Source organism: Pseudophryne corroboree, chromosome 4 (genome assembly GCF_028390025.1).
Source record: "Pseudophryne corroboree isolate aPseCor3 chromosome 4, aPseCor3.hap2, whole genome shotgun sequence".
Lineage (NCBI taxonomy): Eukaryota > Metazoa > Chordata > Amphibia > Anura > Myobatrachidae > Pseudophryne > Pseudophryne corroboree.
The window spans coordinates 681,005,901-681,033,605 of record NC_086447.1 but is presented as its reverse complement, the minus strand read 5'-3'; the positions used below and the strand labels follow the sequence as shown (position 1 = coordinate 681,033,605).

The 27,705-nt window shown below is 45.8% G+C and overlaps 1 protein-coding gene and 1 long non-coding RNA gene across 17 annotated transcripts in view; one reads left to right on the top strand and one right to left on the bottom strand.

The window, feature by feature from the left end:
• Positions 1–27,705, bottom strand: part of SYNE1 (spectrin repeat containing nuclear envelope protein 1) — a 965,679-nt gene that overhangs the window by 83,971 nt on the left and 854,003 nt on the right. For 15 of the 16 annotated variants that reach the window (XM_063917854.1, XM_063917860.1, XM_063917859.1 and 12 more), the window contains 2 exons: positions 11,743–11,901; positions 10,277–10,443 (listed from right to left, as the gene is read on the bottom strand). In XM_063917854.1, coding sequence (XP_063773924.1) covers positions 10,277–10,443; positions 11,743–11,901 — 326 coding nt within the window. Of the gene's footprint in view, positions 1–4,790; positions 4,998–10,276; positions 10,444–11,742; positions 11,902–27,705 lie in introns of those variants that run through there. The other variant, XM_063917870.1, reaches the window with a different exon arrangement.
• The window catches only part of LOC134910152 (uncharacterized), an 83,157-nt gene that overhangs the window by 44,185 nt on the left and 11,267 nt on the right, over positions 1–27,705 (top strand). Inside the window, exon 2 of the long non-coding RNA XR_010176133.1 lies at positions 9,984–10,072. This is a non-coding gene — a long non-coding RNA (uncharacterized LOC134910152). The remainder of the gene's footprint in view (positions 1–9,983; positions 10,073–27,705) is intronic.

Below are 27,705 nucleotides of genomic sequence, written 5' to 3'. Positions count from 1 at the left end.
CACATATACTGATTTGTACACCCAAGGTGTTACCAGTGCGTCCACAGCTATTGCCTGTGGATCTCTTGACCTGGCGCAATACTTGTCCAGTTTCTTGTTGAGGCGAGACGCCATCATGTCTACCATTGGTCTTTCCCAACAGTTTATTAGCATGTGGAAGACTTCTGGATGAAGACCCCACTCTCCCGGGTGAATATCGTGTCTGCTGAGGAAGTCTGCTTCCCAGTTGTCCACGCCCGGGAAGAACACTGCTGACAGTGCTATTACGTGATTCTCCGCCCAGCGAAGAATCTTGGCAGCTTCTGCCATTGCACTCCTGCTTCTTGTGCCGCCCTGTCTGTTTACATGGGCGACCGCCGTGATGTTGTCCGACTGAATCAACACCGGTTTTCCTTGCAGGAGTGGTTCCGCCTGGCTTAGAGCATTTTAGATTGCTCTTAGTACCAGAATGTTTATGTGAAGAGACTTTTCCAGGTTCGTCCATACCCCCTGGAAGTTTCTTCCTTGTGTGACTGCTCCCCAACCTCTCAGGCTGGCGTCCGTGGTCACCAGGATCAAATCCTGTATGCCGAATCTGCGGCCCTCCAATAGATGAGCCTTTTGCAACCACCACAGAAGATATACCCTTGTCCTTGGCGACAGGGTTATTCGCAGGTGCATCTGAGGATGCGACCCTGACCATTTGTCCAACAGATCCCTTTGGAAAATTCTTGCATGGAATCTGCCGAATGGAATTGCTTCGTAAAAAGCCACCATTTTTCCCAGGACTCTTGTGCATTGATGTACAGACACCTTTCCTGGTTTTAGGAGGTTCCTGACAGGTCGGATAACTCCTTGGCTTTTTCCTCGGGAAGAAAAACCTTTTTCTGAACCGTGTCCAGAATCATCCATAGGAACAGCAGACGTATCGTCGGAAAACAGCTGCGATTCTTGGAATATTTAGAATCCAGTCGTGCCGTCGAAGAACTACTTTAGATAGTGCTCTTCCGACCTCCAACTGTTCTCTGGAACTTGCCCTTTTCAGGTCGTGCAAGTAAGGGATAATTTAGATGCCTTTTTTCTTTGAAGAAACATCTTTTCGGCCATTACCTTGGTAAAAAGGCCCGGGGTGCCGTGGATAATTCAAACGGCATCGTCTGAAACTGATATTGACAGTTCTGTACCACGAACCAGAGGTACCCTTGATGAGAAGGACAAAATTTGGACATGGAGGTAATCCTTGATGTCCAGGGACACCATATAGTCCCCTTTTTTCCGGTTCGCTATCAATGCTCTGAGTGACTTTATCTCGATTTGAACCTTTTATGTAAGTGTTCAAAACATTTTAGATTTAGACTATGTGTCACCAAGCCGTCTGGCTTCAGTACCACAATATAGTGTGGAAAAATAATACCCTTTTCCTTGTCGTAGGAGGGGTACTTTGATTATCACCTGCTGGATATACAGCTTGTGAATTGTTTCCAATGCTGCCTCCCTGTCGGAGGGAGCCGTTGGTAAAGCAGACTTCAGGAACCTGCGAGGAGAAGATGTCTCGACTCTCCAATCTTTACCCCTGGGATAATACTCGTACGATCTAGGGGTCAACTTGCGAGTGATCCCACTGCGCCCTGAGACTCTTGAGACTACCCCCCCACCTTGAGTCCGCTTGCACGGCCCCAGCGTCAAGCTGAGGACTTGGCAGACGCGGTGGAGGGCTTCTTTTCCTGGGAAAGGGCTGCCTGCTGCAGTCTACTTCCCTTACCTCTATGTCTGGGCAGATATGACTGGCCTTTTGCCTGCATGCCCTCATGGGAAAGGAAAGATTGAGGCTGAAAAGACGGTGTCTTTTTTAGCTGAGATGTAACTTGGGGTAAAAAGGTTGGATTTCCCAGCTGTTGCTGTGGTCCCCAGGTCCGATGGACCGACCCCCAAATAACTCCTTCCCTTTATACAGCAATACTTTCATCTGCCGTATGGGATCTGTATCACCTGACCACTGTCGTGTCCCTGACATCTTCTGGGAGATATGGACAACGCACTTATCTTGATGCCAGAGAGCAAATATCCCTCTGTGCATCTCACATACATATATATAGAATGCATCCTATTAAATGCTCTACATGAATAAAATATTTTCAGTCAGGGAATCCGACCAAGCCAACCCAGCACTGCATCTCCAGGCTGATGGCGATCGCTGGTCGCAGTATAACCACCGTATGTGTGTATATACTTTTTAGGATATTTTTCCAGCTTCCTATCAGCTGGCTCCTTGAGGGCGGCCGTATCTGGAGACGGTAACGCCACTTGATAAGCGTGTGAGCGCCTTATCACCCTAAGGGGTGTTTCCCAACGTACCCTAATTTCTGGCGGGAAAGGGTATAACGCCAATATTTGCTATCGGGGTAACCCTACGCATCATCACACACTTCATTTTATTTTATCTGATTCAGGAAAAACTACAGGTAGTTTTTTCACTCCCACATAATACCCTTTCTTGTGGTACTTGTAGTATCAGAAACACGTAACACCTCCTTCATTGCCCTTAACGTGTGGCCCTAATGAGAAATACGTTTGTTTATTCACCGTCGACACTGTATTCAGTGTCCGTGTCTGTGTCTGTGTCGACCGACTGAGGTAAATGGGCGTTTTTAAAACCCCTGACGGTGTTTCTGAGACGCCTGGACCGGTCCTAATAGATTGTCGGCCGTCTCATGTCGTCAACCGACCTTGCAGCGTGTTGACATTCTCACGTAATTCTCTAAATAAGCCATCCATTCCGGTGTCGACTCCCTAGAGAGTGACATCACCATTACAGGCAATTTCTCCGCCTCCTCACCAACATCGTCCTCATACATGTCGACACACACGTACCGACACACAGCACACACACCGGGAATGCTCTGACAGAGGACAGGACCCACTAGCCCTTTGGGGAGACAGAGGGAGAGTCTGCCAGCACACACCAAAAACGCTATAATTATATAGGGACAACCTTATATAAGTGTTTCTCCCTTATAGCATCTTTTATATATATACAATATCGCCAAAATCAGTGCCCCCCCTCTCTGTTTTAACCCTGTTTCTGTAGTGCAGTGCAGGGGAGAGCCTGGGAGCCTTCTCTCCAGCTTTTCTGTGAGAGAAAATGGCGCTGTGTGCTGAGGAGATAGGCCCCGCCCCTTTTTCGGCGGGCTCGTCTCCCGCTATTTTTGAAGTTAGGCAGGGGTTAAATATCTCCATATAGCCTCTGTGGGCTATATGTGAGGTATTTTTTGCCTCTAATAAGGTTTTTATTTGCCTCTCAGAGCGCCCCCCCCAGCGCTCTGCACCCTCAGTGACTGTTGTGTGAAGTGTGCTGAGAGGAAAATGGCGCACAGCTGCAGTGCTGTGCGCTACCTTAAGAAGACTGAGGAGTCTTCAGCCGCCGATTTTGGACCTCTTCTCTCTTCAGCGTCTGCAAGGGGGCCGGCGGCGCGGCTCCGGTGACCATCCAGGCTGTACCTGTGATCGTCCCTCTGGAGCTAGTGTCCAGTAGCCAAGCAGCAAATCCACTCTGCACGCAGGTGAGTTCACTACTTCTCCCCTAAGTCCCTCGTTGCAGTGATCCTGTTGCCAGCAGGACTCACTGTAAAGTAAAAAACCTAAGCTAAACTTTCTCTAAGCAGCTCTTTAGGAGAGCCACCTAGATTGCACCCTTCTCGTTCGGGCACAAAATCTAACTGGAGTCAGGAGGAGGGTCATAGGGGGAGGAGCCAGTGCACACCACCTGATCTGGTAAAAGCTTTACTTTTTTGTGCCCTGTCTCCTGCGGAGCCGCTATCCCCCATGGTCCTTTCAGGAACCCCAGCATCCACTTAGGACGATAGAGAAAAGTGAATTCTGTGAATGTACACATACTTTGTTTAATGCACAAAGTTATAAAAAAATATTGGCTAAAATGACCTTCAGGCTGTGTGTATAATGTGTATATGTAACATAAATGCATTATGTGCTTAGATTTAGGTACCATCACCATGATATCTCATTATGGTATGCAATTATTCCAAAATACGGAAAAATCCCATATCCAAAATACCTCTGGTCCCAAGCATTTTGGATAAGGGATACTCAACCTGTAGAACATTTTAACAGATATGAAAGTGGCTAAACAACATATTTTAAATGAAATAGATGTGTATATGCAAAATCCACAGCATCACTAAGCACACACAAACACACAAAGTACCAAAGAAATACAGTAATTCAACAAATTGGCAAAATGTTATTACCGGTTGAGTATCCCTTATCCAAAATCCCAAATTGCACATTTTTGGGTCCCCTACTGAGATAATGACATCTATATTATATATTATGTGTATATATAGATATATTCTATAAATATATAATATAATATACATATATATGTGTCATTATCTCAGTAGGGGACCCAAAAATGTGCAATTAGGGATTTTGGATAAGGGATAGTCAACCTGTACTATACATGGTCATTTTGAAAAATGAAATAAAATATTTCTGACACTCTCCATTGCTTTATCAATTAAACAGAAATTTAGGAAAAGTAGAAACCAACTAAATAATATGCATCACAGTATAACTGGGGTAATTATTTGGTTACCTGAGGCTGCCCCTCTGTTAGTGACCCACAGCCTACATAGAATCTGCTGGGAGTGTTGATAACTAATACCTATTAATTCATAGCTTTGCAGTTTTCTAACTCTTTTAAAAATCTCCATTCACTGCTTAAACAGTCAAGTCTGAAGGATAACGTTACACATAAACATATAGCATGCAAGAAAAGAAAACACGTTTCCTGCCTTGAAACATCACAGTCGCAGTCAGGGAGCTCAGAATCCTCGGTGCTGTCCTCTGCCATTTTATGTGCACCTAAATCAGCAATGGCTGCTGCCAGTATCATGAACGTACTCATCAGTAACGGCAAGACCATGAGCAAGTAATGCCTACTGTACGATAAAGACCTTTCACTTCTGTGAGTAACACAGAAATGAGGCAGGCACACAAGAACAACAAACTCTTGTGAGCTTGGAGTGTGCAATGTGACACTGGCTGTCTGGACAACTGCTCATGTTTCTATAAAAAGGATCCACTCAGTAGAATGTGCAGGATCTGTCTCCTGGAATGCTGTCTGCAAATGCCCTTGCAGCGCTGCAAAGAACTACAGTCGTCACTCACTACACATAACTAAGCTAGAAAGCGACAAATGTTTATTCTACCCTAACATGCATGTAAATAAACCTACAGTATAACTATTAATGCAGCATGTGCCTAGTAGTAGGGGTAGTAGTTGATTTACCAACGGACACAATATCGACGGTCATAATTCCAACAGCCATTGACCGTCAGTCAAAATACCGACACGGTCAAAATACCAACATTAATTATGCCGACTTGTTCAAAATGGCGACATAGTCAGAATACCGACATTTAAACGCGGACATGTCAAAATGCCGACATGCATTTTTTAAGGACTTTTTGCCCCAAAACAGACTTGTTCATACTTTACCATCCCAGTGGACCTGTAGGGGGAATATAATAGTGTGCCGAGCACAGCGAGGCAACGTGCCCGAAGCATGGCGAGTGAAGTGAGCCATGCGAGGGGACGCGGTACACTTAGACAGTGTCCATGTCCACCAATGTCGCCATTGACACAAAAAAACAGAAAAACTCATGTCAGTATTTTGACATGTCGCATTTCAAATGTCAGTATCCTGACTGTGGGCCTAATTCAGTATGGATTGCAAATTCTGCCCTTTTCCCAGCATGCTGGGGGCCGCCCAGCCTGCTGACCGCCGCCTGACCTCCTTGATGAAGCAGAAATTGCGATTGGCTCGCAATTTCTGCTTCATCATAGAAATTAGTGAAGCCTCCTGCTGGCGCAGCTAAGCTTCTCGATTGCGGCGGCTGCGTCCATCATGATCACGCCCCCAACATGCCCCCGTTTGCCGCCTCTGTACCCCATTTGTGCCACACCGCCCCCCACAACGCTTCGTCTCCTCCCTGGAAATGGAGCGTTACCCGCCCTGCGACCGTCTCTGCCTTATTGACAGGCAGAGGTGATCGCATTTTCGGCAGCCCCTCCGCAGAAAGTGTGGGCGCATTCATAGGACGGGCGCTGCGCGGTGCGATCATTAAAATTCTGGTTGAATCACGATTTGCAATCCAACCTGAATTAGCCCCACTGTTGGCATTGTGAACATGTCAACATAATGAATGTCGGTATTTTGATTGTGTCGGTATTTTGACTGTAGGTCAATGGCTGTCGGGATTATGACCGTCTGTATTGTGTCCGTCGGTAAATCATACTGAAGGCAGTAGTAGTGCACTGAAGTAATTATTGTATCTAAACACAACACCACACATACACAAAAAAGAAATGCAATCAAAAAATAAGTTGCAGGAGTAAGAGTATCAGTTTAAATATTAGCAATTTAGCCCTGGCTACTGTGCAATACTTTAGGAAACCTACCTTATATTCACGTGCTATTTAACTAAATAACACTTGAAACCTGAGCATACATTAGCTACAATATAGCACTGAGCTAACATTGCCAGTATCCTAATGAAAACTTTGCACGGTGCCAACATGCACATCCTCAGGGAAGTAAATAAGCTAACTGAATAACTTGGCAAGCGCTATATGAATGTATTTCCAAGTGACCTTAAAGTACTTATATTATCTCTACATAGTAAAGTCCCCAGTAGGCATCTGTCTGTCTGTCTGTCTGTCTGTTTGTTTGTTTGTTTGTTTGTTTGTTTGTCTGTTTGCTTGGGCTAATCTTGAGAAGCACTGGACGGATTTTGATGCTGTTTTCACAATTCTATAGAGTATTTGTCGTGGAAGATTTAAGCTTGTTACACACTAGACGATAGTCTGCACCCAGCAATATCATGTGCAACAGATCCCGGTGGGTGGCGACATACACTTGGTGGTGGTGGGTGTAGACCGGCAGATAGAGAGGAGCCATGCTGCATTTGGCAGCATGGTATTGTCAATGACATCCCCGATTGACCTGCATGTACGGACAACAGTGGATGTCGTTTACAATTCGCAGGAGCAAGCATCGTCAACAATATGGGGCTTTATTCAGGTCGCATCGCGTTTGCAACTTTGGCTATTGGACCGCAGTGCGCAGGGGCCATCTTGCGCATGTGCATGCAGTTAATGCGGTTGGGTCGCATTAACTGCTAACACCTTTACCTGATTGACTGGCAGGAACATTTGCGGGGTAGGTAGGGGGCAGCGTCACGTCGACAACATCGGCGGGTCTGCTGAGTTTTCAGGGGGGCTGTGCGACGTCACAAGCAGCTGCTCCAAACGAAAAAATGGCAGCGGGAATACGGTCTACTACTGTCACAACCAGGTCTCACCGGCAGGAGGCTTCCCTAGTTTCTGAAACTGCGCAATAATTGCAGCGCAATCGCAATTAGAGAACAGTCGCAGTTGGCGGGCGGCAGGTAGCATGCTGGGCGACCTTGCACTGCGATGGGCATCCCCCAACATACGAAAGATCTGATTCAATCCGTACTGAATAAGGGCCATAATGCGTACACACTGGATGATGTGAACGATATGTCGTTCCGAAATGTTGGAAACGGTCATATCATTCAAAATTTTGTCTAGTGTGTACCTAGCATTAGGTGTATGAAACATTAAAATCCATCAAGTGGTTCTCGAGATTAGCTCGAACAAACAGACAGATGCCTACCAGGGACTAGAGATACTATGTAGAGAAGGGAGGAGGGGCATGGCTTGTTGAGTTCCCAGCCAGACGCATCTTCTGGAGCTCCCGCAGCTGGCAGCCTTATTAGGTGTTCAGGGTCCTCCCTGCTGGCCTTCTATCTCCCCGGAGTGCCTGCTTACTTAACCCCATCTAGCGGCTTGTCCCGGGGCTGCAACTTGCTGACTTCCACTGCGGCCTCCTCATGAAGGTGAAGCTACGGGCTCAAGCAGCAGGTGGCGTCATCACGGAGATCCCGCCGGTGTCCTCCTCCTGGACACTGCTCCCTGCTTGGTGACTGGCTGGACAGATAACTGTCTCCAGCTGGCTCCGGAGGTTTGTTGGGGCTGAAGGCACTATGAGGAGAGGATTGTGGCTGGGATCCATATACTGCAGGGGAGTCACAGTCAGACACTTGAGAGCTGAAGCTACAGTGGGTGTGCTGGCGTGACTGCACTCAACCTGCACTCAACCTGAGGCGGTCAGGCAGCCCTGTTCATCCACTGATATAGCCCTAGATCTGCCTACTATAGACTTTTTATTAATAGTTGGTGTTGAGAGCAGGGGTTTTGTGGCTGTCAATGCCCTAGACCCGTGTTTCTTAAGTCAGAATCTCACACAGTTCATGTTTTCCAGATCACCTAGCACAGGCCTGGCCAACCTGTGGCTCTCCAGCTGTTGTAAAACTACAAGTCCCATCATGCCTTGCCACAGTTTTGCTATTAGGGAATGCTAAAACTGTGGCAGGGCATGCTGGGATGTGTAGTTTCACAACATCTGGAGAGCCACAGGTTGGCCAGGCCTGACCTAGCAGATACACAGGTGTATTCATTACTCACGGACACATTTTCAAAGATCCACAGGTGGAGCTGACTATTTCACTTTAATGAGGAGACCTGAAAAACGTGAACAGTTTGGAGTACTGAGGACCGAGTTTGAGAATCTATGGCCTAGTCCTCTACCTCGGTAAAAAAAAAAAAAAAAAGGCTATTACTGTAGAATTAACATTGTGCCCAGGTGAAGCTGGGCGGGTCGCTAGTTATTATTATTATTATATAAGTCTAAGGGGTATATTCAATTAGTGCCGGTATTTTCGGCATGCACTAATTCGACTGTCAGTATTCAAATAGCGGGCTTTTGCCTGTTTTTTAATACATTTTCAACCATGCAGATTCAATTTTTTTTTTTTAATCCGCATGGGCAAAAACAGACCCTAAAATGGGTGAAAACGAAAAACTGAGATTTCATTCAATAGGACGAATGCAAATTCGCCCGAAAAACGGGCGAAAATACCCGTTTTTCGTCTGGTCGGATAATCTGACCTCAATTAAGCATTTACTGTAGCAAACAATGATCTTTGTAAATGAAAGCCTGTGAGAATGTCAACCCTGTTTCTTACCACTGTTAATATATTCTTAAGCAATAATTTACTTAAATACAATGTTTCTAAATGTAGTCTATATTTGAAGATATGCATAAAATGCTGCAGAGGCTTGTGTACTGCCACAAATATGTTACAATACAATTCAAATCTAAATAGGGTAAAACAACACGGCATACGGGTGATTTTAATTATGGATAATCTAATTAACAAAAGATGATGAAAAGTATGAACAATATATTGCTAAAAAGATAAAGATATTCTACAAGCAGTAAGTTGGAACAATGAAACAATCATAACATAGCTGCTAAAACACGAACATGTAAACTGCATGGGGTGTATTTATATTGTTTTGCTTGGTTATTGGTTCTACAATAGTACAGACCCCTGAGGCTGCTGAAGCTGAGAATCACTGCTCATCGGCACACTGCTTCTGTTAGAACCTGGATGTTTCTGTAAGACGGCTTGTTCGTTGGAAGCACCAGGGAGAAGGCAGTGACGGTTGCTGATGCGTGCACATTGAATGTGACTGTATGCGAATTTGCCAATTTAACAATGGATGTTCTTATCTATTGCCTATTATAGCTTCAATTACTATTTATCTTATTATTTCAATTACCATTTATTCATATATTTTGCTTACTGTAATACATTTTTATGAATTTTCTGTTCTTATTGGTATTTGCTTCTATTTGATTTACACTTGTTTTTGTTTTTTTATATTCACTGTGTTTTGGTGCCAGTACTATTGTTTGGTCTCTATTACTGTTATTTGGAAGAATTTGCATATTCTTCAGTAATACTACTTGGCTGAAGAACCACACTGAACCATTATTAGTTTGTATATACTAATTGATGTCACACCTTTTTGTGTTTTGTTCTTTCTACAGTCAAAGCAGCTGTAGCTATGATTCCCCCAGAGTGTGTGACTGGATACTACAGCAATAAACAGCTGAGAGGCTACGGCCTACAAAGCACTGTACGTATTCTACATTCTTACCACGCTGGAGTGAAAATATTATGACTTGAGATATGATCTTGTGCTTGTTATGGCTACCCCACTTTATCAGAGTACCTTGTCTACTATTTCCCTGCTACCCAGCATGACACACAAACACTTAATTAATAAACACTCTCTATAAATGAAAGGATGAGTTCTGCCTATAGCTCCGCTATGACTTACCTCGCTCCAATAAGGTCTAGGAGATGCTGCCACCTATCGTTCACTTTGCTCAGCTTGTACTCAATCTCTGATGCTTTGGTCTCATGGCTGGCCTTGGCAAGTCTCTCCCCCATTTGTTGCAGCTGCATTTTGTTTTCCCGGAAAACTGCAATTTCTTCCTGGTAATCCTGAGGACCATACATAATATAAAAGGCTGTATTTATATTTTCTGTTTGACTACTGTTGAAGCAAATATCCCTATCCTTATTGTCTAATTTAACAACGACACCACAATGGAGGACAAAAGTAAAGCCTCAAAAATACATCTAGTTTAGTATATAAAATAATATAAAAATAATTCAAACACTGCAGATGGCAACGATACTCATTGGGGTATATTTACTAAAGTGTGGGATTAGAATTGGAGATGTTGCCTATAGCAACCAATCAGATTCTAGCTATTATCTTCTAGTATCTAGTAGAATCTGATCAGTTGCTATAGGCAACATCTCCACTTCTAAACACCTGCACTTTAGTAAATATACCCCATTGTTTCATAAGTAGACATATATGAATAGTCAGTGTGCTACCAGCATTAGGATCCTCACCTTCTCCCATTCGTATGGTCGCCCTTATACCTGCACTAATCATCTGCAGCCTACAGCTCACATTTTGTAATAAAAGCCTACTTAAATATTTATCTCCATATTTTACCAAAGTGTCTAGACAGCTGTAGAACAATGACCTACTCAATGTATCTCATAATAGTTACAGAAATCAGTACTAAGGAGTCACGCAACAAAACTACTGATTCAGAGGTGCACACAGCTGCATTCACAACTGTGACTTCAGGTGCAGACGAAAATAATCCAAAGTCTCAGTCACTGCCTTGTGTACAGAGACAACCACCGCCACTTACATACCAAAGACGCAACATTGGTCGCACCATCGAATTTCTGAGCGACCCAATGGTGTCTCAGAATGTCTTTCTGAACTAAGACGCCAGGACCAGTCCAACTGCAAATTTGCAGAGGCTGACTAAGGCACCCACAGAAAATTGTGGTGGCGTATCTGCATTTTGGTAGCCACCCCCCATTACCTCCCCCAAACAGTCACTACCTCTGCAAATAAAGTCTCACTGCGTCCGCTATCACTAAACAATCACTGTGTTTGCGCAGTGTGGCTGTAACGCATGCGCAGTGGCCACTGCATATGACACAGACATTGCATCCACCTCTGAATCAGGCGCAGTGTCTCTAGGCAACTTCATTAATACCCTTTCCCTTACTTACATGATTGCGAGGTACAGTTACAGGACACTTTGTAGAAGTTATGTACATCAGACTGCATTAGACAAAGCAATGAATGCATCCTTCTGAGCTACCCTAAGTATTTATTCTATTTAGCTCTCTTTCTTACAAACCAGCAATAGCTTACAGCAAGATAATAGTCTCAATACATGCTGCACATGGCTTTGATAATGCTACCTTTCTCAGTTTGTCAATCATCTCTTCTATGCTGATGTCTCCATTCTGAGAAACCTTGCTTTCCATCTGCGTTAACCACTCACACAGCTCCTTGTTCTTTTCATTGAAAATGGCCCACTCATTAAGCCTCTCACTGACTTGTTGTCGCCGCAGAGAGACCTAATAATAGAACACAGTTATGACTGAACACACTTACTAAACATTAGTGCACAAAGCATGCTGTACCTTGCATTGTATAAGGCACAGGGTAAAACATGAATTAGGATGCAAGTTACTTTAACAACCAGTAAACATGTATTACAGAACACACTAGCATCATTCTAAATGTAATACAAACCGTAACAGTATGAATATGAAACAGGAAATTATACACTGTCTAGTTTCTCTCAACAAGAGTCTGTTAAAGTGATGGTACATTTCCTGTTGGTTTTATGTCAGAAAACTAGCACAGGAAATACCTGTTATGATAAATAAATGTCATATCCTGCGAGTAAAGATCTATACATTTTATTTTATTTATTCTTTGCAGAAGGAAGATGCACTACAGTACCGTATGCATTATTACATGCACAGTTGCACATATCAATCAGTCACATACAGTATTCCATACACCCATTTCATCCTTGTAGACACACTGCATAATGTCTTGCTGGTTTGTAATAGGAATAAAGTAAAGTATCAACACCAAGCAGCGCTTTATTTATTTTTGGCCACCCCTTAATTAAATAAAAAATTAATTTTATTCTCTTAAACACTGCTCACTGGAACCTCATTAATATCATGTGATGACTGTATGGGTATTTGATGCTGCGTTTACTTAAAATATCTCTACTGTATACAAATAGTGAACCTGTTATCTAATACATGGTTTCTCTGTGGCTCGCGACCATCTCAGCATGGGGTCACGCTGATGACTCCTCAGATCTCTCACCCAGGGCGGAATATATAAACATACATCTCCGCCCCTCGCCATCCATCGCAGGGATGTTGATCACATATGTACTAACATATGCGATCAACATCGCATTGCGGTGATGGAGGCCCCCGCGATACCCGTGAGGTGGTGTGTGGGGGTTCTCCGTCACCTCCCTGGGCTCTCCACATTCCCATACCCTCCAGCTGTACCTTTTTGGCAGGTACAGTACCTTTTTTTTATTGTCTGTACCGATTTTTGGCTCACCAAACTTCCATTGAAAGTATAGGAAAAGTGACGTGGCCATGCCCCCTTTACCCGTGGCCATGCCCCCTTTTTATATTTGTACCAATTTTGTGTAAAATGTTGGAGGGTATGCATTCCTGCCACGCCGGGAAGCAGCAGCGGGCTGTCTCCTCATCCTCCCTGCAGCTGGAAGGCTTCTATAGGGTATCGCCATCCAAACATGGTGATACCCTCATGGGTGAAGACGTGGCGGGCAGGTGTTCGTACATTTGAAAATGCGATAAAACCCCCCGAAAACAGGGTGCTTTATCGCATTTTCCCTTTAGTACATCCCGCCCTCAGTGAGCTGAGCAGTCTGAAATAAAGTTGCAATATCTCTTTACTTCAGACTACTGGGATCACTGGCTGAAAGATCTGAAGAGTCATCAGGGCAGGCAGCTCCGCCTCCACCCCAGTGTTCAGCCTCTCCTGTCCCACACCCACCCCAGTGCTCAGCCACTCCTGTCCCACACCCACCACAGTGGTTAGCCTCTCAGTCATCCCGCAGGCTCTGGAGCAGCCACAAAAGCTGACAGCCAGCACCAGCAGAGAACCGCAGTCAGACTCAGAGGAGCCAGCTGCCAATGAGCAGGACTCTCCCTGAGTCTGTGAAAAAGGCATAAGTAACTGCAGCGTGTGTGTGTGTGTGTGTGTGTGTGTGTGTGTGTGTGTGTGTGTGTGTGTGTATGTGGGAGGGTGTGTGTGTGTGGGAGGGTGTGTGTGTGTGTGTGTGTGTGTGTGTGGGAGGGGGGGGGTCTGTGTGTGTGCATGTGTGTGTGTTTTGGGGGCAGGAGCAGCAGCAGGGTTATGCAGGCGCCATTCTGCGTGTGTTCCGTGAACACCACCAAGTACTAGTGATGAGCGGGTTCGGTTTCTCGGAAACCGAACCCCCCCGAACTTCAGCCTTTTTACACGGGTCCGAGGCAGACTCGGATCTTCCCGCCTTGCTCGGCTAACCCGAGCGCGCCCGAACGTCATCATCCCGCTGTCGGATTCTCGCGAGGCTCGTATTCTATCGCGAGACTCGGATTCTATATAAGGAGCAGCGCGTCGCCGCCATTTTCACACGTGCATTGAGATTGATAGGGAGAGGACGTGGCTGGCGTCCTCTCCGTTTAGATAGAGAGTGAGACACTTGATTTACTGGAGCATTAGGAGTACTCAGAGAGAGCAGAGTTTTGCTGATAGTTATACTAGTGACCACCAGTTTTATTTATTATTTAATATAATCCGTTCTCTGCCTGAAAAAAAACGATACACAGTCACATACCATATCTGTGCTCAGCCTCAGTGTGCTGCATGATAATATCATCAATGTATATCTGACTGTGCTGAGTAGTGCTCACTGCTCACACAGCTTAATTGTGGGGGAGACTGGGGAGCAGTTATAGCAGGAGTACATATTTAACAGTGCACACTTTTGCTGCCAGAGTGCCAGTGTGACTGACCAGCAGTGACCACCAGTATATTGTCTGCCTGAAAAAGTTAAACACTCGTGTGGTGTTTTTTTTTTTTATTCTATAAACGCATTCTGCTGACAGTGTCCAGCAGGTCCGTCATTCATTATATTTCTATCTTCTTCATACTAGTAGTTTAGGAGTCTGCAGTGCTGACAGTGTCCAGCAGGTCCGTCATTATATAATATATACCTGTCCTGCAGTAGTGATATATATATATTTTTTATATCATTATCATCCAGTCTATACTAGCAGACGCAGTACGGTAGTCCACGGCTGTAGCTACCTCTGTGTCAGCACTGGCAGTCGCTCGTCCATAATTGTATACCTACCTGTGGTGGTTTTTTTTTTTTTTCTATCTTCTTCATACTAGTAGTTTAGGAGTCTGCAGTGCTGACAGTGTCCAGCAGGTCCGTCATTATATAATATATACCTGTCCTGCAGTAGTGATATATATATATTTTTTATATCATTATCATCCAGTCTATACTAGCAGACGCAGTACGGTAGTCCACGGCTGTAGCTACCTCTGTGTCGGCACTGGCAGTCGCTCGTCCATAATTGTATACCTACCTGTGGTGGTTTTTTTTTTTTCTATCTTCTTCATACTAGTAGTTTAGGAGTCTGCAGTGCTGACAGTGTCCAGCAGGTCCGTCATTATACAATATATACCTGTCCTGCAGTAGTGATATATATATATTTTTTATATCATTATCATCCAGTCTATACTAGCAGACGCAGTACGGTAGTCCACGGCTGTAGCTACCTCTGTGTCGGCAGTCGCTCGTCCATAATTGTATACCTACCTGTGGTGGTTTTTTTTTTTCTATCTTCTTCATACTAGTAGTTTAGGAGTCTGCAGTGCTGACAGTGTCCAGCAGGTCCGTCATTATACAATATATATCTGTCCTGCAGTAGTGATATATATATATATATTTTTTATATCATTATCATCCAGTCTATACTAGCAGACGCAGTACGGTAGTCCACGGCTGTAGCTACCTCTGTGTCGGCAGTCGCTCATCCATAATTGTATACCTACCTGTGGTGGGGTTTTTTTTCTATCTTCTTGATACTAGTAGTTTAGGAGTCTGCAGTGCTGACAGTGTCCAGCAGGTCCGTCATTATACAATATATACCTGTCCTGCAGTAGTGATATATATATATATTTTTTATATCATTATCATCCAGTCTATACTAGCAGACGCAGTACGGTAGTCCACGGCTGTAGCTACCTCTGTGTCGGCACTGGCAGTCGCTCGTCCATAATTGTATACCTACCTGTGGTGGTTTTTTTTTTTTCTATCTTCTTCATACTAGTAGTTTAGGAGTCTGCAGTGCTGACAGTGTCCAGCAGGTCCGTCATTATACAATATATACCTGTCCTGCAGTAGTGATATATATATATTTTTTATATCATTATCATCCAGTCTATACTAGCAGACGCAGTACGGTAGTCCACGGCTGTAGCTACCTCTGTGTCGGCAGTCGCTCGTCATCCATAAGTATACTAGTATCCATCCATCTCCATTGTTTACCTGAGGTGCCTTTTAGTTGTGCCTATTAAAATATAGAGAACAAAAATGTTGAGGTTCCAAAAATAGGGAAAGATCAAGATCCACTTCCACCTCGTGCTGAAGCTGCTGCCACTAGTCATGGCCGAGACGATGAAATGCCATCAACGTCGTCTGCCAAGGCCGATGCCCAATGTCATAGTACAGAGCATGTAAAATCAAAAACACCAAATATCAGTAAAAAAAGGACTCAAAAATCTAAAATAAGATCGTCGGAGGAGAAGCGTAAACTTGCCAATATGCCATTTACGACACGGAGTGGCAAGGAACGGCTGAGGCCCTGGCCTATGTTCATGGCTAGTGGTTCAGCTTCACATGAGGATGGAAGCACTCAGCCTCTCGCTAGAAAAATGAAAAGACTTAAGCTGGCAAAAGCACAGCAAAGAACTGTGCGTTCTTCGAAATCACAAATCCACAAGGAGAGTCCAATTGTGTCGGTTGCGATGCCTGACCTTCCCAATACTGGACGTGAAGAGCATGCGCCTTCCACCATTTGCACGCCCCCTGCAAGTGCTGGAAGGAGCACCCGCAGTCCAGTTCCTGATAGTCAGATTGAAGATGTCAGTGTTGAAGTACACCAGGATGAGGAGGATATGGGTGTTGCTGGCGCTGGGGAGGAAATTGACCAGGAGGATTCTGATGGTGAGGTGGTTTGTTTAAGTCAGGCACCCAGGGAGACACCTGTTGTCCGTGGGAGGAATATGGCCATTGACATGCCTGGTGAAAATACCAAAAAAATCAGCTCTTCAGTGTGGAAGTATTTTAACAGAAATGCGGACAACATTTGTCAAGCCGTGTGTTGCCTTTGTCAAGCTGTAATAAGTAGGGGTAAGGACGTTAACCACCTCGGAACATCCTCCCTTATACGTCACCTGCAGCGCATTCATCATAAGTCAGTGACAAGTTCAAAAACTTTGGGCGACAGCGGAAGCAGTCCACTGACCAGTAAATCCCTTCCTCTTGTAACCAAGCTCACGCAAACCACCCCACCAACTCCCTTAGTGTCAATTTCCTTCTTCCCCAGGAATGCCAATAGTCCTGCAGGCCATGTCACTGGCAATTCTGATGAGTCCTCTCCTGCCTGGGATTCCTCCGATGCATCCTTGCGTGTAACGCCTACTGCTGCTGGCGCTGCTGTTGTTGCTGCTGGGAGTCGATGGTCATCCCAGAGGGGAAGTCGTAAGACCACTTTTACTACTTCCACCAAGCAATTGACTGTCCAACAGTCCTTTGCGAGGAAGATGAAATATCACAGCAGTCATCCTGCTGCAAAGCGGATAACTGAGGCCTTGGCATCCTGGGCGGTGAGAAACGTGGTTCCGGTATCCATCATTACTGCAGAGCCAACTAGAGACTTGTTGGAGGTACTGTGTCCCCGGTACCAAATACCATCTAGGTTCCATTTCTCTAGGCAGGCGATACCGAAAATGTACACAGACCTCAGAAAAAGACTCACCAGTGTCCTAAAAAATGCAGTTGTACCCAATGTCCACTTAACCACGGACATGTGGACAAGTGGAGCAGGGCAGACTCAGGACTATATGACTGTGACAGCCCACTGGGTAGATGTATTGACTCCCGCCGCAAGAACAGCAGCGGCGGCACCAATAGCAGCATCTCGCAAACGCCAACTCTTTCCTAGGCAGGCTACGCTTTGTATCACCGCTTTCCAGAATACGCACACAGCTGAAAACCTCTTACGGCAACTGAGGAAGATCATTGCAGAATGGCTTACCCCAATTGGACTCTTCTGTGGATTTGTGGCATCGGACAACGCCAGCAATATTGTGTGTGCATTAAATCTGGGCAAATTCCAGCACATCCCATGTTTTGCACATACCTTGAATTTGGTGGTGCAGAATTATTTAAAAACCGACAGGGGCGTGCAAGAGATGCTGTCGGTGGCCAGAAGAATTGCGGCACACTTTCGGCGTACAGGCACCACGTACAGAAGACTGGAGCACCACCAAAAACGCCTGAACCTGCCCTGCCATCATCTGAAGCAAGAAGTGGTAACGAGGTGGAATTCAACCCTCTATATGCTTCAGAGGTTGGAGGAGCAGCAAAAGGCCATTCAAGCCTATACAACTGAGCACGATATAGGAGGTGGAATGCACCTGTCTCAAGCGCAGTGGAGAATGATTTCAACGTTGTGCAAGGTTCTGCAACCTTTTGAACTTGCCACACGTGAAGTCAGTTCAGACACTGCCAGCCTGAGTCAGGTCATTCCCCTCATCAGGCTTTTGCAGAAGAAGCTGGAGACATTGAAGGAGGAGCTAACACAGAGCGATTCCGCTAGGCATGTGGGACTTGTGGATGGAGCCCTTAATTCGCTTAACAAGGATTCACGGGTGGTCAATCTGTTGAAATCAGAGCACTACATTTTGGCCACCGTGCTCGATCCTAGATTTAAAACCTACCTTGGATCTCTCTTTCCGGCAGACACAAGTCTGCTGGGGTTCAAAGAACTGCTGGTGAGAAAATTGTCAAGTCAAGCGGAACGCGACCTATCAACATCTCCTCCTTCACATTCTCCCGCAACTGGGGGTGCGAGGAAAAGGCTCAGAATTCCGAGCCCACCCGCTGGCGGTGATGCAGGGCAGTCTGGAGCGACTGCTGATGCTGACATCTGGTCCGGACTGAAGGACCTGACAACGATTACGGACATGTCGCCTACTGTCACTGCATATGATTCTCTCCCCATTGAAAGAATGGTGGAGGATTATATGAGTGACTGCATCCAAGTAGGCACATCAGACAGTCCGTACTTATACTGGCAGGAAAAAGAGGCAATTTGGAGGCCCTTGCACAAACTGGCTTTATTCTACCTAAGTTGCCCTCCCACAAGTGTGTACTCCGAAAGAGTGTTTAGTGCCGCCGCTCACCTTGTCAGCAATCGGCGTACGAGGTTACATCCAGAAAATGTGGAGAAGATGATGTTCATTAAAATGAATTATAATCAATTCCTCAGTGGAGACATTCACCAGCAGCAATTGCCTCCACAAAGTACACAGGGAGCTGAGATGGTGGATTCCAGTGGGGACGAATTGATAATCTGTGAGGAGGGGGATGTACACGGTGATATATCGGAGGATGATGATGAGGTGGACATCTTGCCTCTGTAGAGCCAGTTTGTGCAAGGAGAGATTAATTGCTTCTTTTTTGGTGGGGGTCCAAACCAACCCGTCATTTCAGTCACAGTCATGTGGCAGACCCTGTCACTGAAATGATGGGTTGGTTAAAGTGTGCATGTCCTGTTTATACAACATAAGGGTGGGTGGGAGGGCCCAAGGACAATTCCATCTTGCACCTCTTTTTTCTTTCATTTTTCTTTGCGTCATGTGCTGTTTGGGGAGTAGTTTTTGGAAGGGCCATCCTGCGTGACACTGCAGTGCCACTCCTAGATGGGCCAGGTGTTTGTGTCGGCCACTTGGGTCGCTTATCTTAGTCACACAGCTACCTCATTGCGCCTCTGTTTTTCTTTGCGTCATGTGCTGTTTGGGGGGTGTTTTTTGGAAGGGCCATCCTGCGTGACACTGCAGTGCCACTCCTAGATGGGCCAGGTGTTTGTGTCGGCCACTAGGGTCGCTTAGCTTACTCACACAGCTACCTCATTGCGCCTCTTTTTTTTCTTCTTTGCGTCATGTGCTGTTTGGGGGGTGTTTTTTGGAAGGGCCATCCTGCGTGACACTGCAGTGCCACTCCTAGATGGGCCAGGTGTTTGTGTCGGCCACTTGGGTCGCTGAGCTTAGTCATCCAGCGACCTCGGTGCAAATTTTAGGACTAAAAATAATATTGTGAGGTGTGAGGTGTTCAGAATAGACTGAAAATGAGTGGAAATTATGGTTATTGAGGTTAATAATACTTTGGGATCAAAATGACCCCCAGATTCTATGATTTAAGCTGTTTTTTAGGGTTTTTTGAAAAAAACACCCAAATCCAAAACACACCCGAATCCGACAAAAAAAATTCGGTGAGGTTTTGCCAAAATGCGTTCGAACCCAAAACACGGCCGCGGAACCGAACCCAAAACCAAAACACAAAACCCGAAAAATTTCCGGTGCTCATCACTACCAAGTACCACTCAGTATTTCTCCTTTTATGTTGCAAGAAGCAAAAAGTGGAGTGTACTCCAAATGAAGCCCCAGAATCAAGAGTAGCTGCAGCTCAACCAGCTATCAGAAGTTAGCAACAATCTGAGAGGAAAGATGGTCTGCTTGAGGAGGACAATGAATGTGATGCAGTTCCTCTGCAGATGCAGAAGCTAAAGCTGCTAGGGGAATCAGAAGAACTGAAGCAGCTACTGCTGCATACTCATCTTAGTGCTGAGTGCTGCTTGGTCTGGACCAGGCCAAAAAAATAAAAAAAAGCAGCAGCAGCAGCAAAGCATTTGGTGGAAGGGGGGAGCACTGACCATAGACAGTATGGGATGTGTCTGGAGAGGAACAGGCGAACACATATTAAACACTCACTACCTTTCCTTGGTCACTCGCTGCCTCCCTCTAGTAACCCGCTACCTCCCACTGCCCCGCCACCCTATGCCTATTCCTGCCACCTTCCACCTTTACCTGTCAACCTGCCTCTTCCTACCACCTTCTGCCTCTACCTGCCACCCTCCTCCTCCCTCTTTCACCTATGGCCTTCCCCTGTCATCCTCGTCATCTCCCTTTCATCCCCGGCCTCTCTCGCCTGTTGCCCATTGCCTCTCCCTGTCACCCTCTGCTTCACCCTGTCGCCATCTGCATTTCCATCCCCCTCTGCATCTCCACTGTCACCCTCTGCCTTTCCTTGTCACCCTCTACCTTTCCCTGTCACCCACTGTCTCCCCAGTTACCCTCTGCCTATGCCTGCCATCCCCAAAGCCTTCAACAGGGTATAAAGTTAACTTATTATTAAAACTTATTACTAAAAAACATATGCAGGGACAGGGGCTCCGAAAGGAGTTCATCCCTGCAATATGTATGTTATGTGGCTTCACAGTGCTACACATGCATGTGTGGCAGACATTCTGTGGTAACATGATGGGGTCCTGTATTAATTTTTATTATCAGACAGGGTCCCAGGGCAAAACAGTTTGAGAACTCCTGATCTAGTGCACCGATGGCTGGGATGGTCTTTAACTAGCAGAACTCAAGGGCAGTGCTCTCTGCATTCCAAATATCTATACAGTATATAGAGTACAAAGGGGTACCCAAAAGAAACCGGAATAGTGGATTCCTGTTCACAGTAAACAGGAATGTTAGAGGGATTGTGCACTCAGAATTTGTACCCCAGAGTCAAACTGTCAACCAAAATTTTTATTTGGAAGTTTTGAGAAGGTTGCGTCACGATTTGTGGTGCACAGGTGACTGGTTCTTCCATCATGAAAATGCAACTGCCCACACAGCGCTGAGTATTAAGCAATATTTAACCAAAAACAACATGACACCTTTGCCTCACCCACCGTCAGGGCCGGACTGGTCCACAGGGGAAACCCACAGTGGGCCCCACTGCCTGTGGGCCCTAATCATCCTCTAGGGATCAGGTTCCAGACTCTATCCTAGAGCACTTGAATTAATCATTATACATATGTTACATTATACTTCACAAGAATATGGTTTATTATATATTTACCAAGGGAGACAGAACATGTACTTTGTACTGTATAGCCAAACCTCTGGGAATGGCCACACCCTTAAGCATTGGCCCCTACAACAGCATTTTCTTGGTGGACCCTTCATCCCCCAGTCCGACAAGGCCCACCGTATTCACCCGATCTCGCCCCAAGCAACTTTTATTTTCTCGGATGAAAAGAGACTTTAAAGGAAAACATTTTGATGACACTGAAGAGGTGAAACAAAAAACGTCAAAAGTACTAAAAGGAATCAGCGAAGATGAGTTTAAAAAAATGTTTTGAGCAATGGAAAAAACGTTTGGACAAATGTATTGACTCACGTGGAGAGAACGTTGAGGGTGACTAAAGTTTCAAAATGTACAAATAATTAATTAATTATTAATTCCTGTTTATTTTGAATACCCCCTCGATGAACCCTATTTTAAGCCAATGATCAGCACTTTCCTTTCCCCTGCATGTTTTGTGAGTACTTACAATACAGTTTACAATGGGGAGAGATGGAAATAAGCAGCAAGTACCCCAAGTACGATGCCTTTTGTAAACAGTTTCTGTATCTGCTGTATTTTAATGTTTATTTGGGCTGATTTATGTATGGGATATCACTGTTTAGGTTATTTTGTGGGACTAACGAAGCCCTGCAGAAACCCAGTAAATAGGGAAAACTACAAAAAATAAGATTTTACTTACCGATAAATCTATTTCTCGTAGTCCGTAGTGGATGCTGGGGACTCCGTAAGGACCATGGGGATATAGCGGCTCCGCAGGAGACAGGGCACAATAATAAAAGCTTTAGGATCAGGTGGTGTGCACTGGCTCCTCCCCCTATGACCCTCCTCCAAGCCTCAGTTAGGATACTGTGCCCGGACGAGCGTGCATAATAAGGAAGGATATTGAATCCCGGGTAAGACTCATACCAGCCACACCAATTACACCGTACAACCTGTGATCTGAACCCAGTTAACAGTATGATAACAACGAAGGAGCCTCTGACAAGATGGCTCACAACAAGAATAACCCGATTTTTGTAACAATAACTATGTACAAGTATTGCAGACAATCCGCACTTGGGATGGGCGCCCAGCATCCACTACGGACTACGAGAAATAGATTTATCGGTAAGTAAAATCTTATTTTCTCTGACGTCCTAGTGGATGCTGGGGACTCCGTAAGGACCATGGGGATTATACCAAAGCTCCCAAACGGGCGGGAGAGTGCGGATGACCCTGCAGCACCGAATGAGAGACTCCATGTCCTCCTCAGCCAGGGTATCAAATTTGTAGAATTTAGCAAACGTGTTTGCCCCTGACCAAGTAACTGCTCGGCAAAGTTGTAAAGCCGAGACCCCTCGGGCAGTCGCCCAAGATGAGCCCCCTTCCTTTTGGAATGGGCTTTTACAGATTTTGGCTGTGGCAGGCCTGCCACAGAATGTGTAAACTGAATTGTATTACAAATCCAGCGAGCAATCGTCTGCTTAGAAGCAGGAGCACCCATCTTGTTGGGTGCATACAGGCTAAACAGCGAGTCAGATTTTCTGACTCCAGCCGTCCTGGAAACATATTTTTCAGGGCCCTGACAACGTCAAGTAACTTGGAGTCCTCCAAGTCCCTAGTACCCGCAGGTACCACAATAGGTTGGTTCATGTGAAAAACAGAAAACACCTTAAGGAGAAATTGAGGACGAGTCCTCAATTCTGCCCTGTCAGAATGAAAAATTAAGTAAGGGCTTTATATATGATAAAGCCGCCAATTCTGACACACGCCTGGCTGAAGCCAGGGCTAATAGCATCGTCACCTTCCATGTGAGATATTTTAAGTCCACAGTGGTGAGTGGTTCAAACCAATGTGACTTTAGGAAACTCAAAACAACATTGAGATCCCAAGGTGCCACTGGGGCACAAAATGAGGCTGTATATGCAGTACCCCTTTTACAAACATCTGAACGTCAGGCACTAAAGCCAGTTCTTTCTGGAAGAAATTCGACAGGGCCGAAATTTGAACCTTAATAGACCCTAATTTTAGGCCCATAGACAGTCCTGTTTTCAGGAAATGTAGGAAACGACCCAGTTGGAATTCCTCTGTAGGGGCCTTCTTGGCCTCACACCACGCAACATATCTTCACCAAATGCGGTGAAAATGTTTTGCGGTTACATCCTTCCTGTCTTTGACCAGGGTAGGGATGACTTCATCTGGAATGCCCTTTCAGGATCCGGCGTTCAACCGCCATGCCGTCAAACGCGGCAAGTCTTGGAACAGACAAGGCCCCTGCTGGAGCAGGTCCTTTCTTAAAGGTAGAGGCCACGGGTCTTCCGTGAACATCTCTTGAAGTTTCGGGTACCAAGTCCTTCTTGGCCAATCCGGAACCACGAGTATCGTTCTTACTCATCTCCCTCTTATGATTCTCAGTACTTTTGGTATGAGAGGCATAGGAGGGAACACATACTCTGACTGGTACACCCACAGTGTTACCAGAGCGTCCACCGCTATTGCCTGAGGGTCCCTTGACCTGGCGCAATATCTGTCTAGTTTTTTGTTCAGGCGGGACGCCATCATGTCCACCTTTGGTTTTTCCCAACGGTTTACAATCATGTGGAAGACTTCCCGATGAAGTCCCCACTCTCCCGGGTAGAGGTCATGCCTGCTGAGGAAGTCTGCTTCCCAGTTTTCCACTCCCGGAATGAACACTGCTGAGAGTGTTATCACATGATTTTTCGCCCAGCGAAGAATCCTTGTAGTTACTGCCATTTCCCTCCTGCTTCTTGTGCCGCCCTGTTTACGTGGGCGACTGCCGTGATGTTGTCCCACTGGATCAATACCGGCTGACCTTGAAGCAGAGGTCTTGCTAAGCTTAGAGCATTGTAAATTGCCCTTAGCTCCAGTATATTTATGTGGAGAGAAGTCTCCAGACTTGATCACACTCTCTGGAAATTTTTTCCTTGTGTGACTGCTCCCCAGCCACTCAGGCTGGCATCCGTGGTCACCAGGACCCAGTCCTGAATGCCGAATCTGCGGCCCTTTCATAGATGAGCACTCTGCAGCCACCGCAGAAGAAACACCCTTGTCCTTGGAGACAGGGTTATCCGCTGATGCATCTGAAGATGCGATCCGGACCATTTTTCCAGCAGATCCCACGGAAAGGTTCTTGCGTGAAATCTACCGAATGGGATCGCTTTGTAAGAAACCACCATTTTTCACAGGATCCTTGTGCAATGATGCACTGATACTTTTCCTGGTTTTAGGAGGTTCCTGACTAGCTCGGATAACTCCCTGGCTTTCTTCTCCGGGAGAAAACATCCTTTTCTGGACTGTGTCCAGAATCATCCCTAGGAACAGTAGACGTGTCGTCGGAAAAAACTGCGATTTTGGAATATTTAGAATCCACTCGTGCTGTCGTAGAACTACTTAAGATAGTGCTACTCCGACCTCCAACTGTTCTCTGGACCTTGCCTTTATCAGGAAAGCGTCCATATTTCTTTTAAGAAGAATCATCATTTCGGCCATTACCTTGGTAAAGACCCGGGGTGCCGTGGACAATCCAAACGGCAGCGTCTGAACTGATAGTGACAGTTCTGTACCACGAACCTGAGGTACCCTTGGTGAGAAGGCAAATTTGGACATGTAGGTAAGCGTCCCTGATATCCAGTGACACCATATCGTCCCCTTCTTCCTGGTTCGCTATCACTACTCTGAGTGACTCCATCTTGATTTGAACGCTTGTATGTAAGTGTTCAAATATTTCAGATCTCACCGAGCCGTCTGGCTTCAGTACCACAATATAGTGTGGAATAATACCCCTTCCCTTGTTGTAGAAGGGGTACTTTGATTATCACCTGCTGGGAATACAGCCTGTGAATTGTTCCCAATACTGCCTCCCTGTCGGAGGGAGACGTTGGTAAAGCAGACTTCAGGAACTTGTGAGGGGGAGACGTCTCGAATTTCCAATGTACACCTGGGATACTACGTGTAGGATCCAGGAGTCCACTTGTGAGTGAGCCCCCTGCGTGCTGAAACTCTTGAGATGACCCCCTACCGCACCTGAGTCCGCTTGTACTGCCCCAGCGTCATGCTGCGGACTTGGCAGAAGCTGTGGAGGGCTTCTGTTCCTGGGAATGGGCTGCCTGCTGCAGTCTTCTTCCCTTTCCTCTACCCCTGGGCAGATATGACTGGCCCTTTTGCCCGCCTGCCCTTATGGGGACGAAAGGACTGAGACTGAAAAGACTGTGTCCTTTTCTGCTGAGATGTGACTTGGGGTAACAAAAGGTGGATTTTTCAGCTGTTGCCATGGCCACCAGGTCCGATGGACCGCCCCTTTATACGGCAATACTTCCATGTGCCGTCTGGAATCTGCATCACCTGACCACTGTCGTGTCTTCGTCTGGCAGATATGGACATCACATTTACTCTTGATGCCAGAATGCAAATATCCCTCTGCGCATCTCGCATATATAGAAATGCATCTATAGTCAATAAAATCTTGTCCCTGTCAAGGGTATCAATATTTTCAGTCAGGAAATCCGACCAAGCCCCCTCAGCGCTGCACATCCAGGCTGAGGCGATTGCTGGTCGTAGTATAACACCAGTATGTGTGTATATACTTTTAGGATATTTTTCAGCTTCCTATCAGCTGGCTCCTTGAGGGCTGCCGTATCTGGAGACGGTAACGCCCCTTGTTTTTATAAGCGTGTGAGCGCCTTATCCACCCTAAGGTGTGTTTCCCAACTCGCCCTAACTTCTGGCGGGAAAAGGTATACCGCCAATAATTTTCTATCGGAGGAAACCCACGTATCATCACACACTTCATTTAATTTTTCTGATTCAGGAAAAAATAAGAATTTACTTACCGATAATTCTATTTCTCGGAGTCCGTAGTGGATGCTGGGGTTCCTGAAAGGACCATGGGGAATAGCGGCTCCGCAGTAGACAGGGCACAAAAAGTAAAGCTTTAGGATCAGGTGGTGTGCACTGGCTCCTCCCCCTATGACCCTCCTCCAAGCCAGTTAGGTACTGTGCCCGGACGAGCGTACACAATAAGGGAGGAATTTTGAATCCCGGGTAAGACTCATACCAGCCACACCAATCACACCGTACAACTTGTGATCTAAACCCAGTTAACAGTATGATAACAGCGGAGCCTCTGAAAAGATGGCTCACAACAATAATAACCCGATTTTTGTAACTATGTACAAGTATTGCAGATAATCCGCACTTGGGATGGGCGCCCAGCATCCACTACGGACTCCGAGAAATAGAATTATCGGTAAGTAAATTCTTATTTTCTCTATCGTCCCAGTGGATGCTGGGGTTCCTGAAAGGACCATGGGGATTATACCAAAGCTCCCAAACGGGCGGGAGAGTGCGGATGACTCTGCAGCACCGAATGAGAGAACTCCAGGTCCTCTTTTGCCAGGATATCAAATTTGTAGAATTTTACAAACGTGTTCTCCCCTGACCACGTAGCTGCTCGGCAGAGTTGTAATGCCGAGACCTCTCGGGCAGCCGCCCAAGATGAGCCCACCTTCCTTGTGGAATGGGCCTTAACCGATTTAGACTGTGGCAGGCCTGCCTCAGAATGTGCAAGTTGAATTGTGTTACAAATCCAACGAGCAATCGACTGCTTAGAAGCAGGCGCACCCAACTTGTTGGGTGCATACAGTATAAACAGCGAGTCAGATTTTCTGACTCCAGCTGTCCTGGAACATATTTTCAGGGCCCTGACAACTTCTAGCAACTTGGAGTCCTCCAAGTCCCTAGTAGGTGCAAGGCACCACAATAAGCTGGTTCAGGTGAAACACTGACACCACCTTAGGGAGAGAACTGGGGACGAGTCCGCAGCTCTGCCCTGTCCGAATGGACAAACAGATATGGGCTTTTTTGAGAAAAAACCACCAATTTGACACTCGCCTGGTCCAGGCCAGGGCCAAGAGCATGGTCACTTTTTATGTGAGATGCTTCAAATCCACATATTTGACTGGTTTTAAACCAATGTGATTTGAGGAATCCCAGAACTACGTTGAGATCCCACAGTGCCACTGGAGGCACAAAAAAGGGGTTTGTATATGCAATACTCCCTTGACAAACTTCTGGACTTCAGGAACTGAAGCCAATTCTTTCTGGAAGAAAATTT